The sequence below is a fragment of the Dasypus novemcinctus genome, chromosome 6 (genome assembly GCF_030445035.2).
Source record: "Dasypus novemcinctus isolate mDasNov1 chromosome 6, mDasNov1.1.hap2, whole genome shotgun sequence".
In the NCBI taxonomy this organism is placed as follows: domain Eukaryota; kingdom Metazoa; phylum Chordata; class Mammalia; order Cingulata; family Dasypodidae; genus Dasypus; species Dasypus novemcinctus.
The window spans coordinates 82,528,493-82,549,910 of record NC_080678.1 but is presented as its reverse complement, the minus strand read 5'-3'; the positions used below and the strand labels follow the sequence as shown (position 1 = coordinate 82,549,910).

General features: G+C 39.1%; 1 protein-coding gene across 4 annotated transcripts in view; it reads left to right on the top strand.

Moving 5' to 3' along the window:
• ANXA7 (annexin A7) overlaps positions 1-21,418 on the top strand; it is a 39,559-nt gene that overhangs the window by 9,653 nt on the left and 8,488 nt on the right. Inside the window, exons 1-10 of one of the 4 annotated variants that reach the window (XM_023583230.2) lie at positions 1,542-1,575; positions 2,877-2,931; positions 4,685-4,889; positions 5,458-5,568; positions 6,742-6,806; positions 7,698-7,763; positions 9,888-9,990; positions 10,221-10,315; positions 17,599-17,712; positions 18,357-18,527. In XM_023583230.2, coding sequence (XP_023438998.1) covers positions 2,878-2,931; positions 4,685-4,889; positions 5,458-5,568; positions 6,742-6,806; positions 7,698-7,763; positions 9,888-9,990; positions 10,221-10,315; positions 17,599-17,712; positions 18,357-18,527 — 984 coding nt within the window. In that variant the 5' untranslated portion in view covers positions 1,542-1,575; position 2,877. Of the gene's footprint in view, positions 1-1,541; positions 1,576-2,876; positions 2,932-4,684; positions 4,890-5,457; positions 5,569-6,741; positions 6,807-7,697; positions 7,764-9,887; positions 9,991-10,220; positions 10,316-17,598; positions 17,713-18,356; positions 18,528-21,418 lie in introns of those variants that run through there. The other 3 variants (XM_004473811.5, XM_058299014.1, XM_004473812.5) reach the window with 3 other exon arrangements.

Here is a 21,418-nt window from a genome sequence, read left to right as displayed (position 1 = left end):
GCTTCACTTTGACTCTCCCCTTACGTCTCTTTGGATGCATCATCATCTTGTTGCGTGACTCCCTTTTGCGGGGCATTGGCTCACCACGCGGGTACTCATGCAGGCACAGACTTGCTCGTGGGCACACTTCCTCTTCTATTTCACCAGGAGACCCCAGGTTTGAACCCAGGTCCTCCCATATGGTAGGCGGAAACTCTTATCATTTGAGCCACATCCGTTTCCCCAATTTGTTATTTTAAACCATCGATAAAGAGAAAGAATTGAGCTTTAGTCTACCTTTCCTATATAAACTGTACTTCAGGAAAACCACATAGTTGATAAGAGGAAATTTCAAAGAAATATTCCAGGTAATAAATGAAGAATGAGATAATTTGATTGAGTTATTGATAAGCAGTTAATAAAGGCAAGTGGTCATTGTGTGTTTCCTCATGGAAGTACACAAAACACCTGTTAAATATTCATGCCCAAAAAAATTAAGGTGAATCTGATAAAGCCTTTAGCTCTGACTGCTGATTTATAGGAAATAACTGTTAAGCAACACTATGGGGATTCAATCAGCAAAATCTAGATAATGGGAAACTTTAGAACATACTGCCTGGTTTCTTCAATAGATAAACTACAAGGGGTTAGGAAGGAGGGAGAGGAGGTTTACAGATTAAAACAGACTTGATTAGAATGTATGGACCTTTTTTTTTTTTTTTAAGATTTATTTATTTATTTATTTCTCTCCCCTTCCCCCCCATCCTGGTTGTCTGTTCTGTGTGTCTATTTGCTGCGTCTTCTTTGTCCACTTCTACTGTTGTCAGAGACACGGGAATCTGTGTTTCTTTTTGTTGCGTCATCTTGTTGTGTCAGCTCTCCGTGTGTGCAGCGCCTTTCCTGGGCAGGCTGCACTTTCTTTCGCCCTGGGCGGCTCTCCTTACAGGGCACACTCCTTGCGCGTGGGGCTCCCCTACGTGGGGGACACCCCTGCGTGGCAGGGCACTCCTTGCGCGCATCAGCACTGCGCATGGGCCAGCTCCACACAGGTCAAGGAGGCCCGGGGTTTGAACTGTGGACCTCCCATGTGGTAGACGGATGCCCTAACCACTGGGCCAAGTCTGCCGCCACATTTCCCTTTTTAATCATATTCAGATATATATATATCAGTGCTGTTAATTGATATCACAGTGTTGTGCTACTGTCACCCTCGTTCAAAACATTTCCATCCTTCCAAATAGGAACCCTATACATTTTAAGCCTTAACTTCCCATTCCCTTTCCCCACTCTGTCCCTTGGTCATCTATATTCTAGATTCTGATGCTATGAGTTTGTTTATTTTAATGTTTCAAATCAGTGAGCTCATATGATATTTGTCCTTTTGTGTCTGGCTTATTTCACTCAACATGATGTCTTCAAGATCCATTCATGTCACATTTCTTTTTTTGGGGGAGAGATTAAACCTGGGACCTCGTATGTGGAAAGCCAGTGCTCAACCACTGAGCCTCATCATTTTTATTTTTCATTTGTTTTGCTTGTTGTTTTCGCTTTTTCAGGAGGTACTGGAAACCAAACCTGGGATCTCCCATGTGGGAGGTAGGTGGTCAGCTGCTTGAGCCACATCCACTTCATGGACTTCATTCTATTTTACAGCTGAAAAATATTCATTTATATGGATATACCACATTATATTTATCCAATCATCAGTTGATGGATGCTTGGGTTGCTTCCATATTTTGGCAATTGTGAATAATGCCACTATGAACATCAGTATGCAGATATCTTTTTGAGTTCCTGCTCTGAATTCTTTTGAAATACCTAGTAGTGAGATTGCCTAGTCATATGGTTATTCTATGCTTAGCTTTCTGAGGAACCATCAAACTATCTTTTACAGCAGCTACCTTCATTTTACATTGCCACCACCAATGAATGAGTACTCCTGTTTTCTCCACATCTACTCCAACATTTGTTATTTTCCGTTTTTTTAATAGCAGACATTCTAATGGGTATAAAATTGTATCTTGTGATTTTGATATACATTTCTCTAATGGCTAATGTTGTTGAGAATTTTTTCTGTGCTTTCTAGCTATTTGTTTATCCTCTTTAGAGAGATGTCAATTCAAATCTTTTGCCTATTTTTTAATTGTTTTTTTTTTTTTTCTTTTTGTTGTTAAGTTGAAGGATTTCTTTATAGATTCTAGATATTAAACTTTTTTTGGGTATGTGGTTTCCAAATATTTTGTCCTATTGTGTAGGTTGTCATTTTACTTTTATGATAAAGTCTTTCGAAGAACAAAAGTTTTTAATTTTGGTGAGGCCCTATTTATCTATTTTTTCTTTTATTGCTCCTGCTTTGGGTGTAAAGTCTAAGAAACCATTGCTTAATACAAGGTCCCTAAAGATGCTTGCCTACGTTTTCTTCTAGGAGTTTGATAGTTCTAGCTCTTAAATTTAGGTCTTTGATTATTTTATTTGGTGAGAGATAGGGTCCTCCTCTTTTTGCAAATGGACCGCCAGTTTTCCCAGCACCAGTTATTAAACGGACTTTCTTTCCTAATTGAGTCTTTGCCACCTTGTCAAAAATCAGTTGGCCATCCATGTGAGGGTTGATTTCTGGGCTCCCAATTCAATTCCATTGTTCTATATGTCTGTCCTTGTTCCGGTACCATGCTGTTTTGGTTACTGTGCCTTTGTAATAAGTTTTAAGATAGGGAAATGTGTGTCTTCCAACTTCATTCTTACTGTTTCAAGATGGTTTTAGCTATTCAGGACCCTTTACCCCCAGACTTTTTTGAAGGAAGGTATATTTTATATAAAAACCTTTTGTTACATATTTCTTCAAAGGCCTTAATCCTTATAAGAAATTACAAAAGACATGTTTTTTATTGTTGTTACAGAATGTCATACCCAGGCTATCCCCCCAGTGGCTACCCACCTTTCCCTGGATATCCTGTAAGTATTGCTGCTTATAGTATTCAAATAGCTTGGAATGGGTATTGAATAGGAATAGTCCATGACAGATCTGACATATCTGCTAGACCAGGGCATAAACTCAAATGCCCAGAGGGACTGAGTAGAATAAGTGAGTGAAGGGCTGGTATTATGGAAGAACTAGAGAGCACTCACCTCATCTATGGAATGCCATAGCTAGAGCTACTTAGCTCTAGCCAGAGGTGTCCAAGCAGGGAGAAGATCCAGTGTTGTGAGATATTCTAGTTTTTTTAAATAAAGCCAGAAATCTGGATTTTATGTGAAATTGTCAAGATTTTAAACATTGGAAATTAATTTTTTAAAATGTTAAATGCTGTATGAGCCAGTAAAAGGTGTAAGTTAAATCCAGCCCATGAGTTACCAGCTGTTTCGTTTTTATCTGTTTGTTTTTCTTTTTGTGAGTTAAATTTTTAACCTTTGTGTTTGAAGGTTTAAAACCTTATGAAAGCTTTGATTCAGAGATTACAATGTCCAGTGGATTTAAGGGCCCTGAATTTGTAGTTCTGATACTTAGTATTTGGAGTATATTTTATAAATGTACTCTAAAGTTGTACCTTGCTGATATGCTTACTATTATGAGGACTAAACTCACAGCTGAGGCATAAATAAGAATTATGTATTTCAGTTTTATACTTATGTCAGGCTGTTTTCTGACCTGAGGAAAATAGAAAGTGGGGCTTATACAGGTTAATGATGTGTGTATCCTTATATAGAGTGAATATGTAGCTCTCCTGAATTTATCATAGGTGAAATTAGAATTATGTTTATGTTCCTAAATCCCCATGTACTAAACTGGATTCTGGCAACCATTTCAGTCAGAGTAGGCTAATTGCTGAAAGAGACAACTTCAAAATCTCAATGACTTAACATAATATTTTATTTTTTGTTTACTTTGGTCTCCTGGAAGTCAGTGGGAGGGGAAGACGGGATGGAGGAGGCATCATTCATGCAGCCTTTCAGGTTTCCAGGCTCCTTCTGTGGACTGGCTCTCTGATCCTCTTGGTACCGGAGTCCTCCACTGGATCCTCTGATTTTGGCTAGCAGAAGAGAAAGACAGAGGAAGAGAGAGAGAGCATGGCAGATTGGGCAGGAGATCTTTAGAGGCCAGGTTGCAAGGCTATATTCATTCACCAGGATTCAGTCATGTGGGCTTATCTCAATGCAAGGGGGTTTGGGAAATGGCGTCCAGCTTTGTACCTAGAGGAGAAAGGGCTTAGTGAACATGTAACAATCTCACCACACTTAGATGTTGTCTATTCTTAACTGAGGTCTGGAAACAATAACTTGCTCCAAAACGTCACACACAGTGCATGACTTAGGAAACCTTTATAAATTCCAGATATGTTGCAAGAGAGCAATGAATGCTTCTCTTCAGGATAGAGAAGAGATATTTTTCTTATTTCCAGATACTAGGAAATGAAGGAATTAATAAGCTTAGTTGTTCTGAAGTCTTGATGTTTGGAAGGAACTTGGTTCTTAACTCCCAAATAGTGAAACTGAGGACTCCTGCCTAACCCAGGTAGAATTAAATTTAATGAGTTCTGACAAACAAGTATCCTGATAAATGAGTGTAAGATACCAAGATTTCTAATGGGATTTGTAAAATATAAAAAAACAAAATAGACCTTAAAGTTAACACTTTTGTTTGGTTTTTTGGTTGGTGATACACATTTCTCTATGATCACATTCATTTGAAAATGTTTCTGATTTTTAGCCAGCAGGTCAGGAGTCATCTTTTCCCCCGCCGGGTCAATATCCTTATCCTAGTGGGTTCCCTCCAATGGGAGGAGGTACCTATCCACCAGCACCAAGTAGTGGCTACCCAGGAGCTGGAGGCTACTCTGTGCCTGGAGGCTATCCAGCCCCTGGAGGCTATCCTGGTGCTCCACAGCCGGGAGGAGCCCCATCCTATCCTGGAGGTGAGTGATGGGGCTTGAAATTAGTGGTGATATGGGATTGCTGTACCACTTTTTCCTTCTCCCATTTATTCTTTTCATTCCCGCTGTCACTTATGAAGTTAGAGTCACGCCTAGCTTATTCGCAACCTTAGACAGAGTCAGGACATAGCTGACATGAGAGAGGGATAAAGATTCTCAAAGGGTATGAAAGCTGGGAGCTGTCTTTAAAAATTCATGCTGAAGGGAATTGGAATAAATCTCAGCGTAGTGAAGAATCTATATATAACACATTGCTTGCTTATCATCTTAGGAACTGATTTAAGACACTTCAATATCTAGGTAGTATGACTGATCCTTAGGACAGCTTTGTCCAAAGATTTTTTAAAAAGTAATATTTTTATATTGAAGTTAGTAAGGAAGATAAAAGTTTTTAAATTTATTTTTTAATGGGGAAGGAGTTGGTAAGAAGTTGAATTTAGATAAAAGGGAGCTACTGTTATTAGCATTAATAGCATATTTTCCCAACATTAATAGTAGACCTTTTTTCAAATCTATCACTATGGCTTATTTAATGATTCTTTTTCTTCAGTTACTCCAGGCCAAGGATTTGGAGCTGTACCAGGTGGAACAGCCTTTTCTGGTTATCCACAGCCACCATCACAGTCTTATGGTGGTGGCCCAGCACAGGTTCCAATACCAGGTTGGTACCAGCTGTTCAGAGGGAAAAACAATACCATGATATTTTTAGTTATTTAATTGCCATTGGGAGAACTTAGTTTTTATTTGTAATAGTCTTTAGTCAATATTTATACTAAGTATGTCTATAAATAATTTCAATATTTGGTTCCATGAGATGGATTAATTTGGTGGAAAGGTTTAATCACTAATGTGGAGATAATGGCCCACTTTTTTCTTTTAAAAAGCCTGTCCCAGAGGAGCAGGTGTAGCTCAGTGGTTGAGCACCTGCTTCCCACATATGAGGTCCTGCATTTAATACACAGTACCTCTTCCTCCTCAAATAAAAAGGCTGTCCCAAAGCCAAAAAGCAAAATCTTCACAGAAACTTCTCTGCCCCTTCTTATGCTACTACTGAAAAAAATCCCCAGAACTCTATCCTGACATCTTTTCTAGTTAGAATCAGTATTTAACTTACTTCTAGTGTTACAAAAAATAAAAATAAAAAAGCATTATCGTATTAGTCAGGGTTCTTTAGGGAAACAGAATCAACAAGAGATACCTGTCAATAGTATGTGATTTTATAAGAGTTTCTCATGCTGCTGTGGGGATGCACAAGTCCAGGTTCCGCAGGTAGGCTGCAACCAGGGCTTCAGTGAAAGTCCAATGAAGGTTCTTGATTAGTTCTGGGAGACGTTGGCTGTCCAAAGGCAAGATGGGAAATTCTCACTAAATGTTGGAATCACTTCCCTTTTTAAGGCATTCAAACTGATTGGATAAAGCCTCACTTATTACTGATGGCAGTCTCCCTGATTGATGTAATTATAATTCGCTATCTATGATTTACCACTTCAGTAAAGTCAATGGTGACTAAAGTTCATAGCCTTTATATTACAATTAGCCCAGTGCTTGCTTGACCAAACAACTGGACACAATTACCTGGCCAAGTTGACACAATAGCCTAACCATCACAATTATTTACTAGGATCTTATGTAGGAGATGGAATATTACAAAACTGTCCTTATAACCGGAGTTGGTTTCAGATTCAGTCAATTATAATATTTTAAAAATCACCCTAAAAAAGAAAAATTTATCTTAGTGAATAAAAGTGTGAATATTTTCATATGATTCCATATTAATAATAATGATGTTTTGAAAATTAAATTATTTAAGACCTGTTTGTTTTTTAACATATAGGTGGCTTTCCTGGAGGGCACATACCTTCTCAGTATCCTGGAGGACAAGTTCCTTATCCTCATCAGGTATTTTTTCCTCCTATTTTTAAAAATTTAGCATGGGTAACTGGATAATGCCAAAGAAGGTCACCATTCTTTTGCAGATAATTGAATCTTCCATGAGACAGGGGAGATGGTCTATTACAGTAGCTTAAGACTTAAATTTCTGCTTCTCATAGACTTCTTGCTCTGTTTGGTCCTTGCGATGTTTGGTCCATCTGCTTTTAAATAGTGCCCTAATAACTTTGTACCTAGAAGAGAAAGGGCTTAGTGAACGTGTAACAATCTCCCCCACCACCACCACCACCACCACTTGTCTGCTCTCTGTGTCCATTCGCTGTGTGTTATTTTGTGTTCACTTGTGTTCTTGTCAGCAGCACCTGGAATCTGTGTCGCGTTTTTGTTACGTCATCTTGCTGCATCAGCTCTCCATGTGTGCACCATTCCTGGGCAGTCTGCACTTTTTTCACGCTGGGCGGCTCTCCTTACGGGGCGCACTCCTTCTGCATGGGGGTCCCAACACAGGGGACACCCCTGCATGGCATGGCACTCCTTGCGCACATCAGCACTGCGTATGGGCCAGCTCATCAGACGGGTCAGGAGGCCCGGGGTTTGAACCTTGGACCTCCCATGTGGTAGGCGGACGCCCTATCCATTGGGCCAAGTCTGCTTCCCCTGATAACCTTATAAGACAAGCATAGGTCCTTCTCGAAGGTGGTGATACCAGTAACTTTTTCCTAGAGATACATTTCTGCTCTTGGCATTGGTTTTAGTTCTTTTTTCTCTTCTTTCCCTTCTCTGGCAATTTTAACTATGAACTTAGGTGAATGAGTGATTGGTATTTCTGGAAGTATTTTATGAAGGGTGTAAGGGTTTGTTTTCTGCTTTGACCTTCATAATTTTCCACTCTTCTTTCAGATCAATACAGAATCCTTTCCTTCCTATCCTGTTTTCTCTCCTGTTTCTTTGGATTATGGCAGTGAAGTGAGTAAGGTTTTCTCATGTCCACTAATCACTAGATCTTCTGTATGTTCTTTCATTTGTTTCTGTTATCTCATGTACTTACCTCTTACAACTTTCTAGAGTTCAGCTGTTTGTGTTTTATGTCCCTGTGGTGCCTGGCAGAGCTTTAAACATGATAACCAATTGAATTGATTTCTCATTAGTCCCAGAAGTTTCCCCATTTATCAAATCTTTGCCCCATCTTTATGTAGCTCCTTACTTTTTTTTTTAACTCCTTATTTTAAGACTAAGTTTCATTCTTTAATTGCTTTGTTAATTCTTTTATGTCCTGTGCAAGTTACTTGGAACATAAACAGTTTACTCTTATGTTTATCTTTATCCTGATTTTCTCATTGATTTCCACACTACATATTTATGAAGATTTGACATTTTCAATCTTATTTTGGCTGGGGTAGGAGATAAATTACAGTAGAAGAAGCGGGTTTTGGTTTACTTTCTTAATTGAGGAATTTGAGCTCCAGGGAGGTTTAGAAACCTGTCCAGGGTCACACAGCTTGTGAAAGACAAAGGTGTGGCTAGATCTTAGGTCTTCTGACATCTAAATCAGTATTCTCTGTTATAGTGCTGCTTCTTTGAACAATAAGTTATGTTCCTCCAAAGCACATAATAAATTGCTTTCAATCTTTTTTTATTGTTGAAGCTGGTTGTTAATCATATAAATCTATAGCAATTTTAATCATTTTTGTATTAGGCTTTTGATTTTATTTTAGTTTACGCATGTATACAATTTAATTTAGGGACATCATTTTAGGGCTCAACAGAAAATATTTTCAAACAAAAAACACTACAAGTAAAACACATACACACATATATGCAATTTATTCATGCAACAATATCCATGTTCAGACAGACCTAAAACCAATAGGTGGAAGTTAACAGTGATAGACTTTGGGAGAGCTTTTAGATTGAAATAGAATAGGCTACTTGTGAAGGAATGAGCTCCCTGTCATGACAATCCTTAGAGAATGTATGTCAGGGATGATGTAAAGAAAATTCCTGTCTTAGATGGGTAGTTGGGCCAGGTCACGTCCCTGAGTGAACTAACTCTCAATTCTATTTTGGTTTTTCATCAGGAAAGTTAGAACCAAATGGGGATCGAAGGGTGGAACTTTTGGTGCAGATAGTGCAGAGCTTTGTTCTGTTGAGAAATCTCTCCTAGTTAGAGTTTTGGCCTCAATTATCAAGACTTCTTTGTATTCGGTATAATGCCTGGAGAATGGTAGCAATCTTGATGAAGATTCAAACTTAGACTTCCAACAGAGGTTAGAATGAAATGGAATTTTTTTTTAAAGAAGAGGATGGCATAAAATGAGAATCATCAAGCCGTACATAATGAGGGTTAGTTTCTCTTGCTGTCTAGTAAAGTGTGTTATAAACAAAGTTTTTGCCTACTTAGGATTTTAGTGACAGTGGTTATATTAACGGAAGCTTTCTTTGTTTTTTAATACTTACTTAACACCTTATTTTGAAAATATAGTCCCTGTTTTGTTTTCTGGTTTATTTCCTTATAAAATAGATGAAAAAATATTTTATCTTCTAATCTCTTAACTATTACTTTTATTTTATGCGTTCCTTTATTATAAAGTGTTTTATTTCTTGTCTAATAATTAGAGCCCATATAGGAAATGAAAATATAATATCAAAATTTTATTGCTTATCTCATCTAGTTGGGTAACTCATATTCTATCTCCATCACTAAAACAATTATTATATTCTTTTGTCTTCAGATCAAACTCTCCCACTCATCTCACACTATCTAAGGGTTTTAATCTCATTTCTCCCCTGTTCTATCAGCAAAGAAGCCAATGCATAGAAAGAGTGTGACTTTAATTTCACAAGCTTCACCATCTTCTCTACTGAAAGTATTGATGTCTGGCCATCTGTTGGCAGGAGAGAAGTCTGTCCTGAGGTTGAAAGTCTTTACTGTCTGTTCCAGAATGGGCCCTGGTTATTAAAATGCTCACATTCTTGCCCTAAAACCTTAAACACCAGCCTCATTGCCCAAGAGTGATGTTTGGGAAGGTCTTACATTGCCTTCCTGTCAGCAGAGAATCCTGACTTGAATTTTATGTCTTCTGTTTTCAGTCTGCTGCAATGACTCAGGGCACTCAAGGAACAATCCGACCTGCTGCTAACTTTGATGCCTTGAAAGATGCAGAAATTCTCCGAAAAGCAATGAAGGGTTTTGGTAAGGAAAACAGATTTTTGTCTTTGTAATATATTTTTGTTCTCATAAAAAGTTAAACTGAATGGTTTTAAGATAAAAATAAATCTATCATAAACCAAGCTTATGTGTCAGCTTGTGTCACACACCTCAATTTAATCCAGTACCAAGTGCCTTAAAGCATTCAGAGGAATAGCCTGAAGGTGTGCCCAGCACAGACTTTTTTCTTACTTACACATGTATGTTTCTTCCAGGGACAGACGAACAGGCAATTATAGATGTTGTAGCCAACCGTTCCAACGATCAAAGGCAGAAAATTAAAGCAGCTTTTAAGACCATGTATGGCAAGGTATGTTTTTACCTTTTCTGGAGTGAGCATGACCAGTGGCCTGGAGACTGATACTATCTTTTTATTAGTACTTGTGTTATAAAGTAAAGAAAACCAGAAGAGACTTCAGAAGTGGAGTATTCACTTTTTAATTCTAGAATAGTCCTTGATTTTGTAGTCATACCTTACTCTGTGTCTCATATGTGATGAATGTGCAGTAGAATATGATCATGATCATCATCAAGTGCTTGATGGTTCTCAGTCTTCTCCTTACAGTAAGATTTAAGGCCTTCATTAAATAAGCACTGCTAAGTCTTGATCCTCAGTATCATCTTCCACTCCTCTCTTTTACTCTAAATACATCCCATATTCCTGTATTCTGTTATGTAAATCTTCTTGCCATAACCTGTTTACACCATGATCTTTCAAACTTCTTTGATTCATACATGCTATTCTCTTGAACACTCTAGAACACTATTTCCTCTTTATCTGCTTGGCAGACTTTTTCAAGATTCAGTTTAAAATATCAGCTACTCTGAAGAATAGCAGAATTTATCTGCTTCTTCCTGTGGTTTCACAACGTTTTGTAAAACCTCTGCCTTCATTCATCTAATTGCCGAAGCCCCCCTAAACTGTGACCTCCCCTGGGGCAAATCCAATCATATTCATTTTCCTATTTATTGTATCAAGTACAGGACAAGGAACAAGTAGCCACTTAATAAATATTTGTTGAATGAATAATCAGTGAGTAAATCCAGCAAGAGTCTATAGCTAAAAAGTGCCCTTTTTCTCTGATACAAAGGGAAAAACAAATGCACAATTGGTGTGGCATTTATTTATTTTTATTTTTAAAAATATTTTTATTGTCTTTTTTTAAAAAGGTACATAGATCACACAAAATGTTAGATTAAAAAATATGAGGTTCCCATATTTCCCCTCCCTCCCCTCCCCCCCCCACTCCTCCCATATCTAAAACCTCTTTCATTAGTGTGGCACATTCATTGCATTTGATGAATACATTTTGGAGCACTGCTACACAGCATGGAATATAGTTTACATTGTAATTTATACTCTCCCCCAGTCCATTCAGTGGGTTATGGCAGGATATATAATGTCCTGCATCTGTCCCTGCAATATCATTCAGGACAACTCCAAGTCCAGAAAATGCCCCTATTATCACACCTCTTCTTCCCTCTCCCTGTTCTCAGCAACTCCCATGGCCACTGTCTCCACATAAATAATATAATTTCTATCATTGCTAGAGTCACAATAATTCTATAGTAGAATACAAGTAAGTCCACTCTAACCCGTATTTTATTCCTCCATCCTGAGGACCTGGGATGGCAATGTCCACTCCACCTCTAAATCAAGAAGGGGCTTAGACCCACTGCAAGGGTTCAGCCTTCCTGTGTTCCTCGCTTCCCAGGGCTCCAGCTTTAACATCAAACTCCAACATCAAAACTCCAACATTAAGATCCCTCAACTCTGTCCTTTGCCATGCCTTTTATTTGTGAGCCCCCACCCACCAAAACGTGGGGACTCAACGCCCTACTTGACACAAGAGGTTTACATAATTAATCAATCAAGTAAACCTATGAATCCAATGTAATCTAATATGCCCAGAGGAAAAAATCAGTTTACAAACATAATCCAATATTTCCTTTTGGAATTCATCAATAATATCAAACTGCTACAAGTAGTTACTGATTTCTTTTGAGATTTCCTCCTTCACCCACTGTTTGTCTAAGAGTATATTGTTTAACTTCCATGTCTTTCTTCCTAGTCTGGTTCTCTGGCCCTTGCAGATTTCCAGCTTCATTCCACTGTGGTCTAAGAAATTATTTTATATGATTTCAGTCTTTCTGAATTCATCGAGACTTTCTCTCTGGCCTAGCATGTGGTCTATCTTGGAGAATGATCCATATACTCTTGAGAAGAATGTATATCCTGCTGTATTTGAATATAGTATTCTGTATATGTTTATTAGGTCCAGATCCTCTAAGGTAGTATTCAAAGTCTTTGTTTCTTTATTGATTATCTCTTGAGATGTTCTAATTGTGATAATGGTGTATTAAAGTCCCCCACTATAATTGTAAAGGCATCTATTCCTTCCCTTAGTTTTTCTAGTGTTTGCCTCACATATTTTAAGGTGCCCTGGTTAGGTGCATAAATGTTTATGATTATTCTTTCTTCTTGAAAGATTTACCCCTTTTACTAATGTGTAGGGTCCATTTTTGTCTCTCACAATAGTTTTGCATTTAAAGTCTATTGTCTGTTATTAGTATAGCTACTCCTGCCCATTTTTGGCTATTGTTTGCTTGTAAGATTGTTTCCAACCATTCACTTTCAACCTTGAATCCCTGGGGCTAAGGTGGGTTTCTTGACAGCATAAAAATGGTCATTTTTCCTATCCATTCTGCCCATCTGTGTCTCTTGACTGGTGATTTTAGTCCATTAACATTCAGTATATTATTCTCCAGGAATTACTTACATTAGCCATATTTTCTTTGGATTTGTGTAGGTCTTAGGTTGTTTTTATTTCTCTTTTTGTCTTTTTAGTTATTCTTATATTCTCCTCCAACTCTGTCTCTCCTGCAGAACTCCCGTTAGTCTTTCTTGAAGGGCAGGTTTCTTACTGGCATACACTCTTAGTTTCTGTTTATCTGTGAATATTTTGAACTCTCCATCATCTTTGAATGCCAGCTTTGCTTGGCTAGAGTATTCTTGGCTGGAAATTATTTTCTTTTAGTACCTTGACTATGTCATACCACTGCCTTCTTGCCTCCATGGTTTCAGATGAGAAATCAGCTCTTAGTCTTATTGAGCTTCCCTTGTATGGGATGGTTCTCTTTTTTTTCTTGCTGCCTTCAGTATTTTCTTTGTCTTGAGCATTTTGGATAATTTGACAAGTATATGTCCTGAATTAGGCCTGTTGGGATTTATACTCTTTGGGGTATGCTGTGCTTCCTGGATGTGTACATCCATCTTCCTCAATAGGTTTAGGAAGGTTTCAGCCATTATTTCCTCCAACACCCCTTTTGTCCCCTTTCCCTTCTCTTCTGCTTCTGGGATGTCTATAATGCATATGTTTGTACATTTTGTATTGTCATCAGATCCCTAAGTCTCTGCTGGATTTTTTTATCCTTTTATTCTACTGTCTTTTTGATTTCAGATGTATTGTCTTCCACGTCAGTAATTCTTTCCTCTGCCTGTTCAAATGTGCTGTTATTTGCTGATAGTGTATTTTTGATTTCTTGGATTGTGCCATTCATCACCATCATATTCGTTATCGTTTTGTGTATATTTACAATTTCTTCAGTATGCTCTCCAAGTGTTTTCTTTTCTTTTTTTTAATTTCTTTTATTTATTTATTTATTTATTTATTTATTTCTCCACCTACCCCCCCCCCCCCCGCCCCGGTTGTCTTTTCTCTTTGTCTGTTTGCTGCGTCGTCTTCTTTGTCCACTTCTGTTGTTGTCAGTGCCACAAGAATCTGTGTTTCTTTTGGTTGCGTCATCTTGTTGTGTCAGCTCTCCGTGTGGGCGGCGCCATTCTTAGGCAGACTGCACTTTCTTTCCTGCTGGGCAGCTCTCCTTACAGGGTGCGCTCCTTGCACGTGGGGCTCCCCTACACGGGGGACACCCCTGTGTGGCAGGGCACTCCTTGCGCGCATCAGAAACTGCTCATGGGCCAGCTCCACATGGGTCAAGGAGGCCCAGAGTTTGAACCGCGGACCTCCCATGTGGTAGATGAACACCCTAACCACTGGGCCAGGTCCACTTCCCTCCAAGTGTTTTCTTAATATCCTTAATCTCTTCCTTCACTTCATTAAGTTGGCTCATGATACTTGTTTAGAGAGCTTTGATTAGTTGCTCGATGTTCTGTTCCTCTTCCTGGTTTTTAGTTTGTTCTTTGGACTGGGCCATTTCTTCCTTATTATTGGTATGGTTTGTAATTTTTTGTTGCTGTCTGGTTATCATTTTATCTTGATCGGTTTGTCTAGTTGATTAGCTTCTCCCTCTAATCTTGGGTTTTATTTAGTTGCTTTTTTTGTATGCGTGTTAAGTGTTGTCTTTGAACCTTTGTTATTTTTATTCTGTTTCCTTGTTGCTGTCTAAGTTCTCGTGAAGGAAATGATTAGGGAAAGCAAAAGAGGCAAGAAAAGAAAAGGTATAATAGTCTTGATAGTAAATGTTAGGAGAAGAACTATGTAAGACCTAGAAGAATGAATATTAAACTCATGTAAGCAGTGTAGAGTTACAGGAATAAAAAAGCAGACTATCTACGGTGAAATGGGAAACTGAATGTATTAGTCAGCCAAGGGGGTGCTGATGCAAAATACCAGAAATAAGTTGGTTTTTATAAAGGGTATTTATTTGGGGTAGGCGCTTATAGATACCAGGCCATAAAACGTAAGTTACTTCCATCACCAAAGTCTATTTTCACGTGTTGGAGAAAGATGGCTGCTGATGTCTGCAAGGGTTCAGGCTTCCTGGGTTCCTCTGGGCTCAGCTCCTCTGTTTTCTCCACAAGGTCAGCTGTAGACTATGAGGCAAACGGCTCTGTCTCTCTCCCTGGGGTTTCTGCCATGTCTAACAAGCCATCTCTATTCCTCTGTGTTCTTCTCCTGGCTCAGGTCCTCTCTTCCCGGGGTTTGCTTCTCTTTCCTCTGTGTGCTGACTTCCTGGGCTCCTGCTTAAGACTTCAGCATCAAACTCCAACATCAAAACTCCATCGTCAGAAACCCTAATTCTGTCCTTTGCCATGCCTTTTATCTGTGAATCCCCACCCATCAAGGGGCCAGGAATCAATGCCCTAATGGCACGGCCCAATCAAAGCCCTAATCATAACTCAGTCATGCCCAGGTACAGACCAGATTACAAACATAATCCAATATCTATTTTTGGATTCATGACCATATCAAACTGCTACTGTATATGGAGAAGAATATAGTATGAATTACAAGGCCAGCGTGGGCCCACACGCAGTACTGATGCACGTAAGGAGTGCTGTGTCATGCAGGGGGGTCCCCTGGGTAGAGGAGCCCTATGTGCAAGGAGTGTACCCTGCAAGGAGAGCCACCCTGGGCGAAAAAAGTGCAGCCTGCTCAGGATTGGCGCTGCACACACACACACAGCTGAAGCAGCAAGGTGACACAACAAAAAGAGACAGATTCCCGCAAGCAGACACAGAAGAACACACAGCAAATGGACACAGAGCTGTCAATGGAGGGGTGAGGGCAGGGAGGGAGAGAAATAAAAAAAACAAAAACCTTCTTTAAAAAAAAAAAGGCCAGTGTGAAGCAGAGAGAAAGAAAAGAAAGGACAATTACAGAAAGACTTAATAAAAGAAAACAAAACAGAATAGAAGTGTTAGAAATATAAAGCCAGAAAAATTGGTGGCTAAACAAAGAGATGTGGAATGTAAGAACAACAACAGAACGTGGAAGATAGAAAGATGTAGGAACAGAAAGAGATAGTGTTGGTAGCCAAAATCAGTACACACAGAAAAGAGGAATTCAAAGAAGATGAAACACAGCAAACATGAAACAAGCCGGCAGCACAGTTTTAACTTGAGTTATCACTCTTTTTGTTGCACTCTCTCCAAGATTGATGTCCTGAAGCCTCCTGTTTTGTGGGTTCCCGAAACAGCTCACTCAGGCAGGATTCTGTCTCACTCAGCCGTTTTCTTGTAGGAGAGATGATGTGGGTGCACTTACCGATGCCATCTTGCCCATCTGGTGTGGCATTTAGATAGAATTGAAAACTTCCCTGACATCCTCTAGATCTAGTTTACTTTTCTCAGAATGGAGGTTGAGGTGTATTGATTGGTCCTACCTTGCTGCTTCTTCTCTGCCTTTCTCTGCCCAGCCCAGTTCTACTTCTTTAGTCTTAAGGTTGATCATGTGAAGTAAACCCTGGATTTCTTTAAGATTATACATCAGACTTAACTTTCCTCACAAAAGTATTTTCCATAGTGTAAATTTCTTTAGTTGATAAATAGTCTGTGCTTTGCTATCTTGAATTATCTGTTGCTTAGGAATGAAAACTAAACTCACAGCCTCCTTTCCTTACTCACAGCTACCACTTCTCTTGACTCCCTATTAATTAATAAAAATACTTTTCTGCTAACTTTCCATGGAGTCATCTTTGATTCCGTTTTCTTCTTTTCATTCCATTCAGTCAATGACTACTGAATGCCAGAAACTGCCATATCCTAGCAACCAGTTATTTACTATGTCTTGTTGAATTAATCTGTAAAATGGATCTTTAAAACATATCTTCTCTCTACTTTGTTTCTTTCGTCTTCTATTGACACCACTAAAATCTGAGCCTTCATTACTTCTTATCTAAATATTCTCATAGCCTAAAAGTTTTCATCTTTAACCTCTTAGCATCATAGTCCACCTGCATATTGTTGATACATTCATGCCATTTTCTTGAATAAAAGTTTTCAGTGGCTCCTCCCAGCAAACAGAATCAGGTCCACATTCTTTAATTTGGCATCCAAGGTAATAACCCAAGCATATAGTTATAACTTTGTCTTACTATAAAAATTTTCTACTCTTATTTCTGTACTACTGCTTTTCAACTCTACTAGAGCATCAGAGTCTCTGTGGAACTAAAAACGCATACAGAATCTCTGAATCTTAGTCCTGAAACTCCAAAAAAAAAAAAAAAAAGTAAGCTCCATAGATGATTTTAATGCATAGCCAAAGCTGGGAACCACTGCTCTCTTCCTTGTTTGAGTACTTTTTGCTAGCCTGACTTAACTTTCTCATTCTTTTTCTGCTAGTTATGTACCCAAGACCTAGAGGAAAAGCTTTCTTTGAGCTCTCTAACCCAACTTTCAGGTTTCTCTGTTACTTATTTCTGTGCTACATATCTGGTGCTGTTAGTACAGGTTGCCTTACATTATCTCTTTTTTTATGTTTATCTTATGTTTCTAAATAAGAATAAGATGGTGATGATTTTTACTTCCTTATGTAACATTGAGCAGTTCCTTGTACTAAATAAATATCTGGCTATCATTTTGTTTATATGAGTTATTCTTTATTTCATGTATATCTTCCTACAAGTGGAACTACAATAAAAATTTCTTTTGTTTATTGATAAAATGAATGAACTGTATTTGCTGAATTGTAACAAACTTTAAATGTATATATTTACTTCTTAGTATATAATAGTCAGATTTGAAATTTAAGTTTTCATAAAGCAATTACATTTTTCCATATTTTCCTTAAAAGATTTAAGCAACAAAATTTGGTAAGCACATATACTTAACTTGTAGTTTGAATTAAACAGGATTTAATCAAAGATCTCAAATCAGAGTTAAGTGGAAATATGGAAGAACTGATCCTTGCTCTGTTTATGCCGTCTACATATTATGATGCCTGGAGTTTACGGAATGCAATGAAGGTAATATTACTATATGTAATTGACTGTGTATTTATCCTGTTTTGCACAACAAATTATATACAAATTATTATCCTATTATGCACAACAAATTATGATTGTTAAGAATTTATAGTGGGAAACGGACTTTGGCCCAGTGGTTAGGGCATCCGTCTACCACATGGGAGGCCGGCAGTTCAAGCCCTGGGCCTCCTTGACCCGTGTGGAGCTGGCCCATGTGCAGTGCTGATGCGCGCAAGGAGTGCCGTGCCACACAGGGGTGTCCCCCGCGTAGGGGAGCCCCACCCAAGGAATGCACCTATAAGGAGAGCCGCCCAGCACGAAGGAGGGAGCAGCCTGCCGAGGAATGGCGCCGCCCACACTTCTTGTGCCGCTGACGACAACAGAAGCGGACAGAGAAACAAGACGCAGCAAAAAGACACAGAAAACAGACAACCGGGAGAGGGGAGGGGAATTAAATAAATAAAAAAATAAATCTTAAAAAAAAAAAAGAATTTATAGTGATAGTTAACTTATCTCGTATTATCTGAATATATAGATCTTCTCAGTTCTGGAGGCCAAAGAAATATTTGATGGAATAGTAAGATTTAACTACTTTCAGAGATTTTGTTTTTCTATTAATTCCCCCTTTTTTTCATTTCATATAGGGAGCAGGAACTCAGGAACGTGTCTTGATCGAAATTTTGTGCTCAAGAACAAATCAGGAAATCCGAGAAATTGTCCGATGTTATCAATCAGAATTTGGGCAAGACCTTGAAAAGGACATTAGGTCAGATACCTCAGGGCATTTTGAACGTTTACTTGTATCCATGTGCCAGGTGAGTATAGCATGAATGCTTGTGTGTTGGTGGAGGGAACTTTCTTTACTGCCTACTCCCAGTGAGCATTCTTTATTCCTTTTAATAGTTTGCTCTCTTGGAATCTTGCCATCATTAAAGAGTGACAACACAGAATCTAACATACAGATTTCTTTGTAGTCATTTTATTTTATTTTTTAAATTTTTAAACTTTTTTAAGGTACCAGGACTGGGGTTGAAGCTAGGACCTCGTACATGGAAAGCTGGTACTCAGCCTCTGAGCCACATACGCTCCCCTGAGTTTGTTTTTTCATTTGTTTGCTTGTTTTTTAATTTTTTAATTTTTTATTTATTTTTCTCCCCTCCCCTCTGCCCCCAGTTGTCTGCTCTCTGTGTCCATTTGCTGTGTGTTCTTCTGTGACCACTTCTATCCTTATCAGCGGCACTGGGAATCTGTGTTTCTTTTTGTTGCGTCATCTTGTTTTGTCAGCTCTCCGTGTATGCGGCGCCATTCTTGGGCAGGCTGCACTTTCTTTCGCACTAGGCAGCTCTCCTTACCGGGCACACTCCTTGTGCGTGGGGCTCCCCTACGCGGGGGACACCCCTGCATGGCATGGCACTCCTTGCATGCATTAGCACTGCACATGGGCCAGCTCCACGTGGGTCAAGGAGGCCTGGGGTTTGAACCACAGACCTCCCAAGTGGTAGGTGGACGCCCTATCCACAGGGCCAAGTCCGCTTCCCTGTTTGCTTATTAATTGAGTTTTTGTTTCTACGAATCACCGGGAAACAGAACCTGGGACCTCCCCTTGTGGGAAGCAGGTGCTCAATGGCTTGAGCCACATCTGCTCCCCTGTAGTCACTTTTGAGATTTATTTCTACACATCTGGGTTTTGCAAGCAGTCAGAAATTAACTCCTTAAGGTTGTACGGAATCAGAAATCAACTCAAAGTTCTGTGGCTGGGATAGGAATGATGCTACTTTTAAACCTTGCATTAAACTTAGTGCTGCCAGAACAGTCAGACTATCAGCTGAGGACACGATGGACTACCATGAAAGTGCTACAGGATTGAGAACTATGTGAGGAGAGGCAGAAATGCAGAAAACCGTTTCAGGGTTTGTAGTAATATTACGGTTAGCACCTTCCTTATTTTATTCCACAGAAGTCCTGGAGAAGTGGCTGAAAAGACTCCAGATAGGGTATTTGCAATGATACTAGAAACACACTTGGAATGAGATGAGGATGTATTTGAAAGAGATGATGCAAAAGACTAGAATGCTGACTCAATATCTATTGGCTCTTCTGATAATGCACAAGGTTAGGCAGTCTAGAGGGATGTATAAGTAGAGGAAAGGTTCTTAAGAGCGAAGGAAGCTTGTTGCAGAAAAGATAGTGTTGAATTTTGAGTGGATGTGGAAATGATAAACCAAATGAGTTGATGGAAATTAAATTTAGCTACAACAAAGTAACAGCAGGGGAGTAGGTTATGATTACAAAAGAAGAAGGAAAAGAAAAAGCAGGAGCAGAAATGATTTAATGCTAAAAGATTAGTATCAAGACTACATGAGATTCTGAGTTTTTCTTTATGCAGGGTTCAAGGCTCAGCTATTTTTTTTTAAATTATTATCTTTTTTTAAAGTTAATAGATCACACAAAACATTACATTAAAAAACATAAGATGTTCCCATATACCCCACTCCCCATACCCCCACCCCATCATTTTTTTAATTGTATTTTTTTGAAGATACATAGGTCACAAAATGTTACAATAAAAAATATAAGAGGTTCCCATATACCCCACACACACCCCACCCCACTCCTTCCACATCAACAACCTCTTTCATCATTGTGGCACATTCATTGCATTTGGTGATTACCTTTTGGAGCACTGCTGTACCCCATGGATAATAGTTTACATTGTAGTTTACACTCTTCCCCCAGTACATTCTGTGGGTTATGGTAGGATGTATAATGTCCAGCATCTGTCCCTGCAATATCATTTAGGACATCTCCAAGTCCCAAAAATGCCCCCACATCATATCTCTTCTTCTCTCTCTCTGCCCTCAGCAACTACTGTGGTCACTTCTTCCATATCAATGCTACAATTTCTTCCATTACTAGTCACAATAGTTCTATAGTTGAATATCAGCAAGTCCACTCTAATCCATATTTTATTCCTCCATCCTGTGGACCCTGGGATGGTGATGTCCACTCTACCTCTATATCAAGATGGGGCTTAGATCCCACATAGATGATGGATGGGATTCTCCTGCTTGCAGTTGTAGGCATTCTCAGTTCCCTGGTGTGGTGGTTGACCATCTTCACCTCCCTGTTAGTTGACTTGGTAAGTCCAACAAACCAGAGAGTAGGAGTTGCAACTCTGCTGAGGCTCAGGGCCCAGCTGGCACATGGATGGACAGTCCAGAGATTCAAGTCTCCTGAGTATATACCAAACCTAGTGCCAACCACAGATTCAGTAAAAGTGACAGAAGAGGCATGTGTAGAAAGACACATCTGAGTCCAGCTCCATCATACTCAGGAAAACAGATTCCAAAGTAAGACCCACTGACATGGCACTGAACTCCAGAGCCATCTACCATGACCATAGAACCTGTGGGTCTCCGTAACCCTCAGGAGAACTGGTATCTGGGGTTGTATCTACTTTGGCTTTTTTTGGGGTCCTGCTGAGACGTGTAAGCGCAACCCCTCTGATGACCTCCTGACTCTTTTTTAAAGACTCGGCCATATAAACTCATTTGTCCTTGCCATTTCCCCCTTTTATTCAAGGTCAAAAAGTACTTTTTAACACATGATCCTACATGTAGGCTGAGATATTCTGCTGGTCGGAGTTGACCCTTTTATTCAAGGTCTTTTTCTAGTTGCATCACCAGTTAGTGATTGGTAGTAATCC